Source organism: Otolemur garnettii, unplaced genomic scaffold (assembly GCF_000181295.1).
Source record: "Otolemur garnettii isolate 467f Iridium unplaced genomic scaffold, OtoGar3 scaffold00076, whole genome shotgun sequence".
NCBI lineage: Eukaryota > Metazoa > Chordata > Mammalia > Primates > Galagidae > Otolemur > Otolemur garnettii.
In genome coordinates, this window is record NW_003852471.1 from 579590 (window position 1) to 595161 (window position 15572).

General features: G+C 36.6%; 1 protein-coding gene across 11 annotated transcripts in view; it reads left to right on the forward strand.

Annotated features, from left to right (window-relative positions):
• MBNL1 (muscleblind like splicing regulator 1) overlaps positions 1 to 15572 on the forward strand; it is a 200638-nt gene that overhangs the window by 78815 nt on the left and 106251 nt on the right. Inside the window, exon 1 of one of the 11 annotated variants that reach the window (XM_023515665.1) lies at positions 9848 to 11523. The exons of 9 other annotated variants lie outside the window; for them this stretch is intronic. In XM_023515665.1, coding sequence (XP_023371433.1) covers positions 11518 to 11523 — 6 coding nt within the window. In that variant the 5' untranslated portion in view covers positions 9848 to 11517. Of the gene's footprint in view, positions 1 to 9847; positions 11524 to 14913; positions 14961 to 15572 lie in introns of those variants that run through there. One more of the 11 variants, XM_023515668.1, reaches the window with a different exon arrangement.

Consider the following 15572-nt stretch of genomic DNA (forward strand, 5'->3'; position numbering starts at 1 on the left):
CACCCTACTCCTTTGAGCTGCAGGTGCCGCCCTGTGTATTTTAAATCTTGCTTCATATTTTTGGTACACATAGTGGCATGTCAATATTAAAACAAGTGTAGTCAGTCTACTTTCAGACTGAGATAGTGGTATGTATTTCATCCTGAGGGCTTTTGTTATTGTGGGGGTGGTTCTTTGTTTTTGAATCTGGGTTTATTAGTTATCTCTTGAGGACCTCTTAACCACTAACCCAGAACCGATTTATCCTTGTTTCAGATACTGTTCTAAAAGCTAACCAGTATCACTAGAGTATAGAAATTCTTTTACATAAGGAGAGCATATACATTATTTACTACATTATTGTATTGCATAAATATGTAATGATAGGAGAGAGGCATTAGAACTTGGTCATTCTCATACCCTAGGCCATTGTCCTTGGGTTTTGACTCCATGTCCTCTGTCTGGAACACAAACAAGGCTGTACCTTAGGTCATCATAGGCCTGACACATGGTAGGCTTCTGTAAATATTACCTGTAAAGTTTAAATGGGACAGACTATGAAATATCATCATAAATAGTAGCTCCTGACCTGTGCCGTAACTTCTCTTGCTGTATCCCCAAGATTTGAAAAATTTTTTGAGCTAATTACAGTTATTACAGTTGTAAATTAGGCCATGCATTTCGTTAAAAATTGACACAATCACCTTTTTTGAAAGGTTGCATCAAGAAAATGCAAACTAGCCTTGATTATAGCATAATAAAATTTTTATTTGTAATTGTGATATCACAAAGATTAAAAAAGTGCTTTTGAAGCTGGGGTGGCAGCCCACACCTATAATCCTAGCTCTCTGGGAGGCTCAAGTGGGTGGATGCTTGAGTTCGGGAGTTGGAGATCAGCCTGAGCAAGAGTGAGACTCTGTGTCTACTAAAAATAGAAAAACTAGATGGACATGGTGGTGCATGCCTATAAGTCCCAGCTACTCAGGAGGCTGAGGCAAAAGGATCACTTGAACCCTGGAGTTTGAAGTTGCTATGAGCTATGAAGATGCCACTCACTGCCCTCTACTCCGGGCAACAGAGTTAGATTCAATCTTAAAAAAAAAAAAAAGGCATCTTTGTTCTCATCTCAATCTAATAATTGGGCTAAAAAATGTTAATTTGGTTTGGCAACAAAATTGGTCATTTTATGTGCTAGACAACAGTGTTACTAGAAATTCTAGTATCTTGATGTACTGGCATAAATTCTGATCGATTTTTCTTTTTCATCTTCAATGACTAATTCTGTGAGGTTTTCTCCCCCATGGCAGTGGATTGAAAAATTTCATTTTTCTCCCATTTGTAAACATTAAGAGTAGAAATCAATAGTTAAATTGACCCAGTAAAGGATTTCTGCATCCTACTACTGAGACAGAACATCATGAGAAAGCACCAGTATAGACGCTAACAAGGCTCAAAACACCTTTTGCAGTTGTTTCGCATATGAATTTAATAAACATAAAACGGTGCTACTGAATTGCGTTTGCTTTCTGGAGTCCTTTTAAGCCAAAAAACTATTAAATAATAAACTGTGGGTTCTTAAGAAGTCAGCAGTTGACTTGCTGTGTGCCCAAAAGGGGAAGTCCCAGTTACAGTTTGCGATCTTAGCAAATTCGGTAGAATTTGTCCTTTTTGTTTTGCTAATCAACAGTTGCTTCCCTTTACCATTATGTTTGCATTCCATGTGAAAAAGAGATTTTATATTTAATTTAAAGTTTATCTAAATAAGGTAGAACCTCCAGAGTTCACTCCATAAATTGACCTGATTTTCATAGACTAGACACATACAAGTACATTGCAGTACAGGGGGCCTAGTTCCTTATGTCGACCACCCCTCTGGGCTAGACAGTCCACCTCTGTATGTTGACCAGTTTGTTACAGTGCCTTGGTGGTCAGTTTACAAAGGTTCTACTGTATACTTACTCATTAGGGCCCAAGTTTTAAATGATAAAGAAACCTTATAAAGTGATAGGATCAATATAGTAATAATTCCAACTCTTTATACACCTATAAAATTTATTTAACTGTATCTATCAATTCAACAGTATTATTGATTAAGCTAAAGCAATGCTGTCAAAGAAATAATTTAAAAATACCAGTATTAGTAATTTAACTCCCTTTTCCTACATGTACCTGTATGTGTGTTCATTAAATAAAATAAGTAAAAAAGAATTTATACAGTCAAGCCTCAATGACAAGGATATGTTCTGAGAAATGGTTCATTAGGTGGTTTTGTTGTTGTGAGAACATCGCAGAGAGTACGTACACCAGCCTAGATAATACAGCTTACTACACACTTAGGTTGTAGGGTGTGGCTTACTGCTCCTAGACTACAAACCTGGGTGGCATATTGCTTTATTGAATCCTGTAGGCGGTTGTAACACAGTAGTAAGTTTGTACGGAAATATACCCAAATACAGAAAAAAGGAATGCATTGTGCCACACATGTTATGACCACTACTGTGTTACTAGGTGATAGGAATTTTTCCACTCTGTTATAATCCTGTGGGACCAGCATCTTATATATAGTCTGTTGTTTACCAAAACATTGTTATACGGCACTTGAATGTACATAGGAAAAAACTCTAGTTGTGTGATTGGTTTTGCTATCTCCTCCCTTCTGTTCAATAGTTATTCAACACCTTTCATATGACATGTAGTTTGAAAACACTGTGTATGCAAAAATTATCCACTTGTTTTTGGTTGCAGTATCTGTCTGTTGCTGACCCAGATCAGATTGTTTCCTTCTGTTTCATTTTCAACTTCTCCAGTTAGAAATAAACCCTCACGTGTGCTCCCTAAGGGAGAAATAGTTTAGTAGGATATCACTAACTAATCACAGTCTGTTAATTACATAAAAGAATAGTTTTCAATGTCACTGACCGGAAATGTACGTTACTTTGAGAACTCTCTATGAATTTCTGGCTCATCCTCATCGCCTTTCCCACATTACGGTTGTACTCCTTAGAAGTTCATTAACTCCAGATTTAAATTGTTTGTTACTTGTACACAAAGCTGAGTAAACAACAGGTATTATGTGTAGTTATCGCAGGTTTCCTTCAGTTGACTTGTTAGCATCCTAGCCATAGAATTAGCCTGTCAATGTCATTATCTGTGTAGCTCGTCAAAGGCTGCAGGCAGTGGAGTGCTGGAACTGGCTCACGTAAGACTTTCTTCCCATTTCATTTTTCAGTGATGTCTTGTTGGTAGGTTAAAAATGGCTAGGGTGAGAGTATTTATACTATGGAAATTGCAAACATTACAACCCAGGATCCTTTCCCCTCCCAGACAGCCACTTAGCAGCACCCACTGTTTATAATGTTGTCCTCTTTTTTTCCACTTAAATATTTCTGCTATATGGAATAGCTGTGTAGAATTTATTTCCATTCTACACTGTTTGAAACATGTTACTCATTATACCACTTGCCAACTGAGTAACTGAGCAAACTATCCTTCCCATGCTCCAGTGTTCTTGTCTGTAAGATTAGGATAGTAGTACCTAGCTTGGGGTTGATGTGAGGTTGAATAAGATACACGCATATCTTGATGGACTGGCAGAGTGGCTTGGTACACAATGAGCACCTCCATAATGCTGTTTCTTATTTCTCTGGACTTAGGTAATAGATACCTAATGATCCCTTACTAAGCAGTAAACACAGTTTATACCTTACATTTGGATAATGCATATTTTTTAAGATTCTTTTAATCTATAACAATTCCTCATCTCCCTCGTCCTCCCCCAGTGCCTCTATTTATTAAAAAATTTTAGGTCATTGATCTGGAGAATGTTTGAAATTCTGAATTCAGCCGATTGCTTTCCTGTGGTACCCTTTAGCCTGTTCTTTTACTTTGTATAAACTAGGGACTGAAGTTGGGGTAAACTTTTCAGTTATTTATTATTATTTGGTGAGAGCACTACCTGGAAAATTTTGTGTACTTTGTTGGCTCATACGAAGAGGGCATAATTTCAGTTTTCCCCACTTTTAAGGATGCTTAAATTTATTAGATCATGACAGCCTAGGTCAAGCCCCGTAAAGTTCTCCAGCAGACTTGGGCCCGATAATTTTATCTCATTGTTGATTGTTTTATAGCTCTGTGATTTTTTTCCCCCTAGGGATTGCAAAATGGTGACGTTATTTACTCAGAAGATATTTATTGAGTACCTGTATTTTTTGGCAAACATTCGTCTGGTTGCAGAGACCATAGATATGGGCCCTCTTTTTCTCATAGAATATAGTCTGGGCTTGTTTTCTATTCATGGTGTGATTTTTTTATTTTTTTAAATGGACCTTCTGTATATAAATCTGGTTTTGCTTACTATACTATTAATATGTAGTGGTACCATACTATACATCTTATCTAACAATATTTTAGCTGACTTTAGAATCTCTGGCCTTAGTGTTTAGATTTGGAAATTAAGTTGTACCTGCTGACCCAAAGAAAGATCAGCTGCTTCTGTTTAGGGCACACTGTGTGACAAATAAGGAGATTTTTATGGGTGCATATTTTTTAAAGAAGAGAGAATAATGGGAATTCCCCCCAGACAAAAGCAAATGATATTTACTGTCCCGTGCTATTTTAACATAAGTGACTATTTGGACTTGATTTGACTTTCTATTTTCAGGAAGTGAGGGTGACATTTTAGAGCTATCTTGATCATACATGGTTTTTTCAGTATTTTTTAAAAGGTGTTTTTAAATTTTAGAGAATGTACAATTTCTTGAGGTTTGCGAACATCTTGTATAGATGGAAAGTGTAATTAGGACTGTTAACACCTTTTCTCCAAGAGCCCCTGTGATTATGACATAATGCATAAGATAGAATACTTAACTCACCAAAAGATGTGCCCTATAATCCTGGGGCTATGATTTATGTTATTGTTTTGTTAGGCACGTGACAACTGTGCAGTGAAATCTGGAATATATTATTTAATTATTTTAATTCTAAAAAATCTTCTCAGATGTTTTTCCAAAAAAGAAACTTGGCTCTTTTGTTCTGATATTAGGGTATAGCTGTTATATTTATTTGAGATTAGGGTAGAAGGCAAATTCTTGGCACATAATTAAAATATATTTTATAATTGAAAATTAGGAAAATGGAAATACTGTCTATTGTGTTTATAAGACTATGCTAGCATGTTTTATGATGTTACAGAGACGTGTGGGGAAGAAAGAGATCTTTAAAAGGAGTGGTATTCTGTTTGCTTTGCTGGAGCACCTTTTCAGGGAGTTTGGAAGCTCTTTAATTGTGGTATCTGGTCATTCTAAGGATTAGACCAAACTGAACTTTGAAGATCAACAAATGGATATTTATTTATGTCTATTGAAAGAGCAGTTGCGTTTTTGAGTTGAAGAAATAGCTTAATTTGAATAGCTCAGAAGTTGACAGAAAAGTGTGTTATACATAAATGTGGACTATTTTAATCTATTGAAAACGGAAGGATAGTACCAAAGAGACAGTAGTAAAATTATAAAAGGAGCTGGGGGAAAGTAAACGTTATGTAACAAAAGAATACCAGGGGAAAAACTGACAGAGTAGAATAACAGGAAGATTAGTCACTTTTGGAAGGGAAAAAAAAGGTTGGGGGCGGGGGAAGAAGTATTTTAAACTGGAATGTGGAACTGGACGTACCAGCACTAACAGATTTGAGCTCATTTTGGAGCTAACCTTGGCTTTAAAAAGGTAATAATACCAGTAGTATTTAATATCTAAATCTGAAGTATGTATTAACAATAGACAAAAACAGAAATGGAGACAATTTTCTGATAGAAATTGAGGAAAGCCTGTAACAATAAAAGAATGATGTTTACTCCTTAGTGAAGCCTCCTTGGCTCGGCTCAGACAGCAATAGCAGATGAGAATAAAGGAAACGTATTTCTGTCAAAACAAGCCAAGATCCTTTTATTTTCAAATGTTGGATAAAATAAAAGCATTCTGGATGTTTGGGGACATGTGCGCTGTTTGGTTCATTATTTTTACATACACATTGCATTTTACAGATATCCTCTATATAGTATGTTTGTAAATTCTCAGAATTATAAATTGTAACTCTGTATCGATCATACAAAAAATAGTTAACAATTCCTATTAATAGCACAAAAAAGTAAATGTTGTTTGTGTGTGTGTGTGCATGTGTGTGTTGGTGGAATCACTAATTCCTAGTTTCTAATTAGAGAAACTCAAGGAAAAGATTTTCCTGGTCACATTTTAAATTACCCTTAAGTATTCTTATTTATGGGAATAATAATGGGAATAATAATGGGAATAATAACATATTAGCCTCAAAGGTGTGTAATGAGAGTAACTGAACTAATAGACATACACCCATTACAGAAGTGTATTTTGTCCTCTTAATTTACAATCCTATACTCAAGTATGGAAAACAGGCTTGAATGACACATTTCCAGATAACAGATGGGGATATGGCAATTTCAGGGGAGCTGTTATTGATACCTTAGTAATTCTAGATGTCATTTGTTGGATTACATATGTATCCATACTTCTCTTGGCTATGCCTTAGTAACTCCAGTAAGTAAAAATTACATAATGTATTTAAATAAGGTAGATAACTTTAGGGTTATTATTAGCATGGCACCAGGATAAAAGCTACTTATTCTTATATCAAGAAAAAAATGTTATTTTCACTTACATGCAGAAAAATGGCATGAATATTAAAACAAAGATACCAAATTAATCTAAAGACCCAAGCTTTCTATTATTAATGTAACTGTATGGAACATATCATTCTATATCACAGTATTTGTGCAGATACAGTCCAGTAGTCCTCCCCTTCCCTGGAGTTCACCTCCTATAATTTCAGTGACCCGTGGTAGATTATGTAGTTCGGGTCATACTTCCTGGGTGAAGGTCACAAGTACAACTCAAACTTCACCTTAAAAACACAAACAGTGTTACTCGATCTTGTGTACCCTCATATAAATGTAAAAAACCCATAAAAATAATAAAAAATAAAAGATGTTTTGAGAGACAGCTATATTCACATAACTTTGGCAGTCTATTATTATAATTTTTTCTATCATATTATTGTTGCTAGTATCTTACTGTGCTTAATTATAAATAATTTTATAACAGACACATATGCATGCAAAAAAACCAGTGTGTATATACATACATATTTAAATGTACAGACACACAGACGTATACGTATGTATATTGTTTGATACTATCTGTGGTTTAGGGCCACTACTGGAGAGTTCAGAACATATCCCTTGCAGGTAAGGGGTGACCACTGTATGCTGTCAGCAAAGCTTCTGTTTGATTTTATGATTGATTATACAGCTTTCATAGCTCACATGTCCATAATTCCCTGGGGTCAATTCTAGCTGCTGCACAAAATAACTAGTTAACATAAATACCAAATACCGTGAAACTGTGAAAAAATAATGTCTTTTTCTCTTTCTCTCTGCCTTTTTTCTCCTTTGCTTTCCCTCTCTCCTTCCTTCCCATCTCTCTTTCCTTACCCAAACACAGACTCTCCTTCCCTTACACATACACACACACACACACACACACACACACACACACAGGCACACCCTGCCCCTGGGCATAACTGAATAGGAAATGTTTATTTTCCAAACTACAGAAAACAAACCTTATCTCAAACACCGAAAGTCCTTCCTTTTCCTGGTTTGGAAACACTAAGTCATACTGAGTCACTTGCAGATTTTCTTCAGCCAGTTTTATTTAAAGCATAAAGTTGTGAAAACAAAATGACTCACAGATTTGTAATGCACAACAATTAGTGCTTTTCACTTTTAGGTCACTAGTTCCTATCTGGACAGATCAGTAGTAGTGAAGGATTGCTGGTTATTTAATATCTAGAAGAAACGTACTGTAACCTCACCTGTTCTGACTAAAGTATGGCCCCAAGTTTATTCTTGTTAATGTATTTATTTCCAGATAAAGCAGTGTTCAAGGAATTAAATAAAAGGGAATAGACCCAGTAAGAGCTAATGAATAAGATGACCTCACCTTTTTCATGTACAAATGTTACCAATGCTGATGTCATTGTAAATTCTGTTAGAATGATCAGAAATTTATGCTTTCATTTTGATTGCCTTGCCTTTGATATCACCAAGAAATAACTAAATGCAGTGATTATGTTGAGCAGTCAGAACCTATCTGTCTGTATCGATGTATTTATCAGTATTTATTTAGTAGATGACTGCCTCAGTGAGTCATGATTCTTCCTCGTCTATCACTTAGTAATGCCAAGGTCATAAAAATCCTTTCTTATGATCTATCTTATGTAAAAGCTTACGGGAGTACTTTGTTTTTCTCACTCAAAAGATGTCAAAGTGTGCTTTTTAGAATTTTTGAATAATTTTTGTTTAAATTCAGTGTTAAGATTAGAGGCTGAGACGAATTTAAATCTTTTCTCAGGCAGGGAGTAAATCAAGCCTATGCAGATGCAATATATAACACTACTATCTAAGGCATTCTGCAAAGAAAGTAGTTGTCTAGAAATTGGGTACAGAATTGTCATCTTCCTCCTATGGCAATTGAAAGTAAATGATTCTAAATAACACATCACCTCAAGCTGTACCACATGGGCACCTAAATAAGTTCTTCTTGCTAAATGCCACCAAATGGCTGCATTTATTATAGCTTATGGCTAAATTCTGACAGAGAGGAGGTGCCTTCACCATAACTATTTTCTCTCTGAAGCGTTCATTTTTGGGGGAGGGGGTGCTAATTTATATTAGGTTAGAGCTTTAAAAGAAATGCTAAAGATAGCCAAAGAGTTAGGATTGCTGCCATATTAAAGAAATAAGTTGGTTTCAGTATTCTTCATTGCCTTTTTAGTCTCACATTTGATGCCTTAGCTACACGATTTGAGCCATCTGAAATTACCCAGATGGCTTTGGGTCCTCAAGGACTAAATCAAGGAAGGTTGTTTTAGCTGCTAAGTATTCAAGGAAGTACCTTCTTCCAACGTTGGTTTCAGCCCACATCTCACAGATGATCTTTGGATCGCTGAAGCTCTCTCTAAACTCAAAATTATTGTCTGGGCCCTGTACATAATTAGATTTATTTGCAAAGGATCGGGATGAGATATAAGTATGATTGGGAGCAATGGTAATCCCCCCAAACAGAATGACAGATACTATGATAATAGCAATGTTACTTACCTGTTAATGCCTCTGAAGATATGATTTGGCTGGGCACAATGGCTCAGGCCTGTGATCCTATCACTCTGGGAGGCTGAGGCAGGTGGATTGCTTGAGCTCATGAGTTCAAGACCAACCTGGGCAAAAGTGAGACCCTCGTCTCTACTAAAAACAGAAAATCTGAGGTACGAGGATTGCTTGAGCTGGAGTTGGAGTTTGCTGTGAGCTATGAGGCTACTGCACTCTACCCAGGGCAACAGCTTGACACTCTGTCTCAAAAAAAAAAAAAAAGTGAAAACCAAATTTGTCCTTGACTTTAAAATCTGAGAATCACAGAAACATTTGTTAATTCCTTAAGCTAGTAAATATCACTAAGAGAAATGAGAAATGTGTGTATATAGTTTAAGCGTGTGGACATACTAAGGTTTTGAAAAGAGACAGCCATGTCAGAGCCTCCTACTACCAGGGTTCTGGCCAGACATAAGATATTTATTATCCCCTTTCTTTAATTCTAATACTTATTCAGTTTTCAAGAGAGAGAAGAAGATAGGCATGAAACTATAACTTATTCCCTGAATCAAGATTTTACCTTTGCTATTTATAATTATACAATACAGAAATATTTGCAAAGTATTCTCTGTGTGTTGCCACCTCTTTGTAAAATTTTGTAATGACTATTTTGTCAGTAAAGGTATATTTAGCTACAATTTTCCATTTCCCTATGTATGGTGACTTTAGGTTACCCAATATTTGTATGACCTTTAGCAACTTAACAGTGTATGCCTCAATTCATCAGATATACTTTATTAAGTGGAAATATATCTTATCTGTTGGCTCATCACAAGTCTTACCTATGTTAAAGTTAATACATCTATCTGAAGGACCTGTGGAATTTCAGGGTATACAATAATTACTTTTTACGTATTAGCTATTATTAAATGTTAACTTTGTCTAAACATTTTCTAATATCTATTCTGTTAAAGATAAACATCAGATATGCAAATAAATGAAAACCAAAATAAAGTTGCAGTTTTAATGAAACAATTTAGAGCTCTGGCTCTGGGATTATATTGCCTGGGTTCAAACTGTTGTAGCCCTGAAGTGGTTATGTAACCTAACAGAGCCTCACCTTCCTCATTTGCAAAATGGGGCATTACTAACTTGTAACCTTTGGGGTTGTCGTGAAGGTTAAAGGGACAACAAAGGTAAGGCACTGAGGATAGTGCCTGGCATTTAGTGAAGGAATACACGGTGTGTGTTAGCTTAGTACTTGGATGCTGAAGTGAGCTATGGGAAGTGCTCGCATGAGAAACGTCGTGCTCAGAATTCGTATATGTAGGGTTTCAATTTTGCTAATGAGGATTGTTATTCTATATTGTGCAGAAAACACACTCATGTGGGTGATTACAATTCTTCTCTAATAAGGAAATGGTTAGGAAGTAATAAGTTGTTTTTTTACCTGTTTTGAGCTGTTTAAAAAAACCCTCTAGAGGCTTTTTATATCTGTAGAGTTTTAGCTCTCGTTACCTGCTTGACTGTGTCACCCAGCCACATTCTAGCCACTTGTTAAGTTGACCATTACTGGGGAAAAAAGAAATCAATAATATGAAAATGGACATGAAACGTGGAAGCAAAGAAGTCATTTTCTTATAAAATAAAGATCACGAGACCTGATATTTCTCCATCTGATTGAAGTATTGTAAAGATTATGAAAACTTTAGCATTTGCAAAAAAACAAGTAAAACAAAAAGTGATTTGATGCCAGGAAAGCAGACAGAATGTTATAAAAGAAATGACCAAAAATACATGGTGGCATTTTCTTTTAAAATGTGTGGTAACATCCTTTCTTTCATTAACAGGAAATTTTAGGGCAGTCTACTTGCTTATTGGGAGTGCGGAAGATAAATGAGAAATTTTAAAAGGTTTCATTAAAGCTTTCTTATAATAAACATTTAAGAGCATGTTTTCCTGTAGATTCAGAAACTTCGCACTTCATAGTAACAGCATATTCGTCACCTTGTTTGGGGAGCAGATTTTAAGTATGCTCACAGGAAAACACCTGTTTTGACACTGGAAAAGGTGCAAACACGCAGGCAAGTTCCGTGCAGGTGTAGCGTAAACAAGAATGCTTTGGCTCGCATCCGGCAAGGAGGTGGGTCTAAACGGTCTGCTCCAGCTTCCGCTGCTGCTGCTGCTGCTAATTTTGCTGGGAAGGAGAAGGGGCTGACCTGGAATATCCTTTACTCTTGGTGCTGCAGCAGTCACTCAGGAAATGTTGTTTAAAGGGAACCTCTGGATCCTTTTCATGGCACCATGGCGAGAAGAAGCCGTATCTTATCAGTTGAAGATAAAGCATGGAGTTGGCTAATGGATGCTGGTGAGTGAATAAGGCAACTGGGGAGCCAGTTTACTGAAATATAATTTGGGTAAGGACTGAGACGGCACCTGTAGGGAAATGGCGTGTGATGTTCTGTGCTTCAGAAACTTTTATTTCAGAGAGGATTCATGGTTTTCACAGGGGTGACTGGGTCTGTCGTCCTGTTTATGTTCCATAAATAAAGTTTGCATCTACTCACTGCTTCACTCTTTGAAGTCACTAACGCTGACGTTTGTTAGATAACTTCAGTAGATGGACCCTGGTTCTCCATGTAATTTCTTCGTCACTATTTAATCTGTGCTCTCATTCCTTACTTGACCTAAGATGATTTTTAAAAATGTCTTTCTGATATGGGAAAGCAGCTATTCCTCCTTTTAATTCTAAATAAGTGCCCTTTTCCACACAGTAGATTTTATATTTGAATTTAATTTCTTTTATATGTATGATTCTTGCCAGGAATGTCCTTTCCAGTCCAAGGCAGTTGTGTAAGCAAAATAGAAAACTATTGGTGGCATTAGTCAGATAGTTACACAGGATATATCTGACATTAGCAGTAACATAACTATATATATATATATATAAAATATATCAGTGACTTATCACACACATACATACATGTGCATTATACATATGCACAACAATACATACAGTCCCCATAAACAGGGAACTTTATTACATATAGTTCCCATGAACAGGTTACTTTATTGGTAAAAGGAATACTTTGGACTATTTTATAAATGTGTATACATACGTATATATATCTTTCACGATTTATCTCAAACACAAATATGTGCTAATTAATAGTTTGCCTGCACCTTTCAATAAAAGAGTAGAAAAAATAGGAATTTTAAAGTTTCCATGTAGGTATAGACCAAATTTTCTTAGACTCATTATTCCATGATTAGTAGTTATTGTAGAATAACTATGTTTGGGACTTACAGTAGCATGATGAAGTCATGCAGAAAGAGACTTAACTTTATTTTAACTTTTAACAAATTAATTTGGTCAGCCCTGTCAACACCCCCCTCTGCACATGCACACGTGTGCACACCCCCCAGCCCCCCCCCACATCCACTTTTTGGAAGAGTGCCATTTCCCATGTGGTACCATCAGCAAACTAATACCCATTGAGCATCCACTGTATTTCTAGGTAAACGTAAGTGCTAGGGATACAAGTGTGAGCTCATTTGTGAAAAATTTTTCCCTTCAGATACTTAACAGCAAGCAAGGTTGGCAAACCTTTCTTTAGATGGTATGATCTTACGTAATACCCGTTGGTAACAATACAATTTTTATTCAAGAGTGTTAAAAAGCTTCACATACGATTGAATTTCTCCCATTTCAGATTGGCTACATGGATTTTCTTCCTTGTCTTTTCTACATTTTAAAAATTTTTTCCGGTTTTGTTACTAAAATTGTTAAGATCGGTTTTCATGAATATGATTGAGAACATAGGTATGGAAATACAAATTGCAATTGATTTTTTTATTTAAAATTATTACCTTAAAAAAAGGCCAGCTTCCATTTGTTTTTTGCTATACGGGATTACCCCGTCTTTCTGTCTCCAAACCTATCACACTGACATGATTGTATTTAAAAAAAATTTAAGTTTTGGTTCAAGCCAGCATCTAAACTGTATCATGAAAAAGTATTTTTAAAGAGACATTCAGATTCCTCATCTTCTATATTATAAAGTCTCCATTCACCCTAATTTAATGCTAGTTGCTAAGACAGTACTTGCTATGTTGGAGAGTGGGGCTTATTTTGTTTCATGACAATGTGTGACCCTTAGGGACTCATCAGACATAAGTGAGCTTTGCTTAAGCAAGAGCAGCGTTTATTGTGTGTGTCCTGAACAATATCTATTTATTTGTACATGGGTGGGCGGGAATCCTGTGTTTTTCCTAACACAGGAAAACTGTTCAATACCAGGCAAAATAGAATATTATCATTATTTTGGTTACCTTAGAAAGAAAATATAAATCAACGTCCGAAGTCAAGAATTACACGCACATAACTGCTCGTTGCACAATAGAGTGTGTCTTTCCACCTAGTCCTAAAACAAGTATAAAATACCATGCGTGGACAATTTGTTTCTAGTATTAAAAAAGTGAGAGTTCCTAAATGGTCCCGATCATTTTCATTTGATACATATTAAGGATTATTGAAGTCCTGTCAGAGTTTACCCTGAGTGTCTGACTTGATTTTATTCAGCTCATCAAAGCGAACATGGGTTAGGGTTTGTCTCTCAGAGCTGTTTAATATTTGACGTTTAGTGGGCTCCTCAAGGTGAGTTCCTGCAGGCTTGTGGGTGGCTGAAGAGCTGTGGCTAGTGGCTAACAAGACGTTAGCATCTCCGTGGACGTTTTGAAGTACAGACCAGGAGACTCTTAGACAGTGAGTAGCTTATCTGACAAAGCATCGGACTGAGTTACTTACACTTTTCGTTCTTCCTCCGCTTTCTTTCTCCCTTTTCTTTCTTGCTTCGTTGGTTCTTCTCATCTCTGTGCGCTCTTTGCCCACTTGCCTCTTTTTCTTCATAGCCGCCTCTTCCCTCATTGAATTCCTTCAGGCTCCATCATCTACTCATAATAGAAAGTAACTAGTTTGATAACGTGTTGGACTTCCTGAAACAGTTTTAATTATGTCTCATTTAAAAATCAGTTGAGTTTAACCTTCTCTCCATCTTCCTGCTTTCTCCTTTATTTCTTAATAACTCTGCCTTTGAATCTCCGTTGCCTCGTGAATCAGCACCTGTGATTATTTATGTTTGTAAATTTCTTGGACTGCAAAGGTTATGATGACAAGATTTAGTAACTGTATTCCACTTTTTAGACTTCTGACCTCCAATGCGGCAGGCGTGCTGTAATGTGTGTTTCTTACTTTTCTTTCTAGAACTAGAGCTCCATACCCACCATCCGGGGTCTCGGCTTTATGTGGGATGCTAGAATGGCCTCTTTCCATGTATTTTGTTGCTCCTCTCCATTGCTTCTTGTGTTCTGGTGGGGGGTTTTGGTGATTCTTTTCAAGCGCTACCTGAGCTCTGTGCTAGTCGTTCCCCCTCCCCCAGGGTTGTATGCTATGTGGCCGCCTTTGCTCCGCAGCCTGTCCCTTGACAGAATCTTGGGTTCTGTGATGGCTGCCTCTAAACCCTTGTGAGGGCGGGGAATATTCCTCCCTCTGCTGCTACAATTGAGCTGGGTACCATGTTGCCCTCTACACTTGCTTTCAATTGTTAAAGCTTCCCAAGCTTTGGCTATGGCTCAGTGATCCTGCTGTCACACCCTGGAACTTTCCTGGCCGCGACACTCAGTGGTAGCAGCAGGTGCTGGAGTTTCTCCACCCCCCCAAGGCCCTGGGAGGAAGAGAATGGCTGTTTGGCATAGACCTCAGGAGCTTTCAGAGCACCGAGAAACCTCTCCAGAAGATATGTGAAGGTAAGATTCTCATTTCTCTAGGAAGCTAAAAAAATCCGATAGCTAAAGATTTACTGCACATCAGCAGTTAAAGAGTGTCCTGGGGGAAGTCTGTGTTTGAAGCTAGAACCAAAATCTGAGTCTTCGGTTAAGGAATTGCTTATTAAAAATGCTGCTTTTAGGAATTTTGTGTGATAGCCATCTTTCTATTCTGTATCATTTATATCAAACTTGGCATGGAACAGATTTTTTAAATATTTTATCCTGTTCTTGGAATCTACAAAGCACTTTCTTTCCTTCTTTTACAACCCTCATTGTGTATCTAGTAAGTGAAATCCTGTGGAGAATTAAAAAAGGTTAGAAGCAAAATAGAAATTATTTATTTTACCTAGTTCCTATGTTTTATTTACCTCTCTGTTGATATTTAAAACCAAAACATTAAATATCCTCCAATTCTTCAAATCCCTATATCCATTATTAATTCAAAAAGATTTTGGAAGTGCTAGGATACGTTATTTTGTCCTTTGTCAAAAGTTATTGGTTAGCATCCTAAGTCTGATGGTCTCTTTTCTTTCATGGTTTTATTTTCAGTTTTTTAAAGAGATTATTCCCTTTGCCCCTACCTTTTTTTTT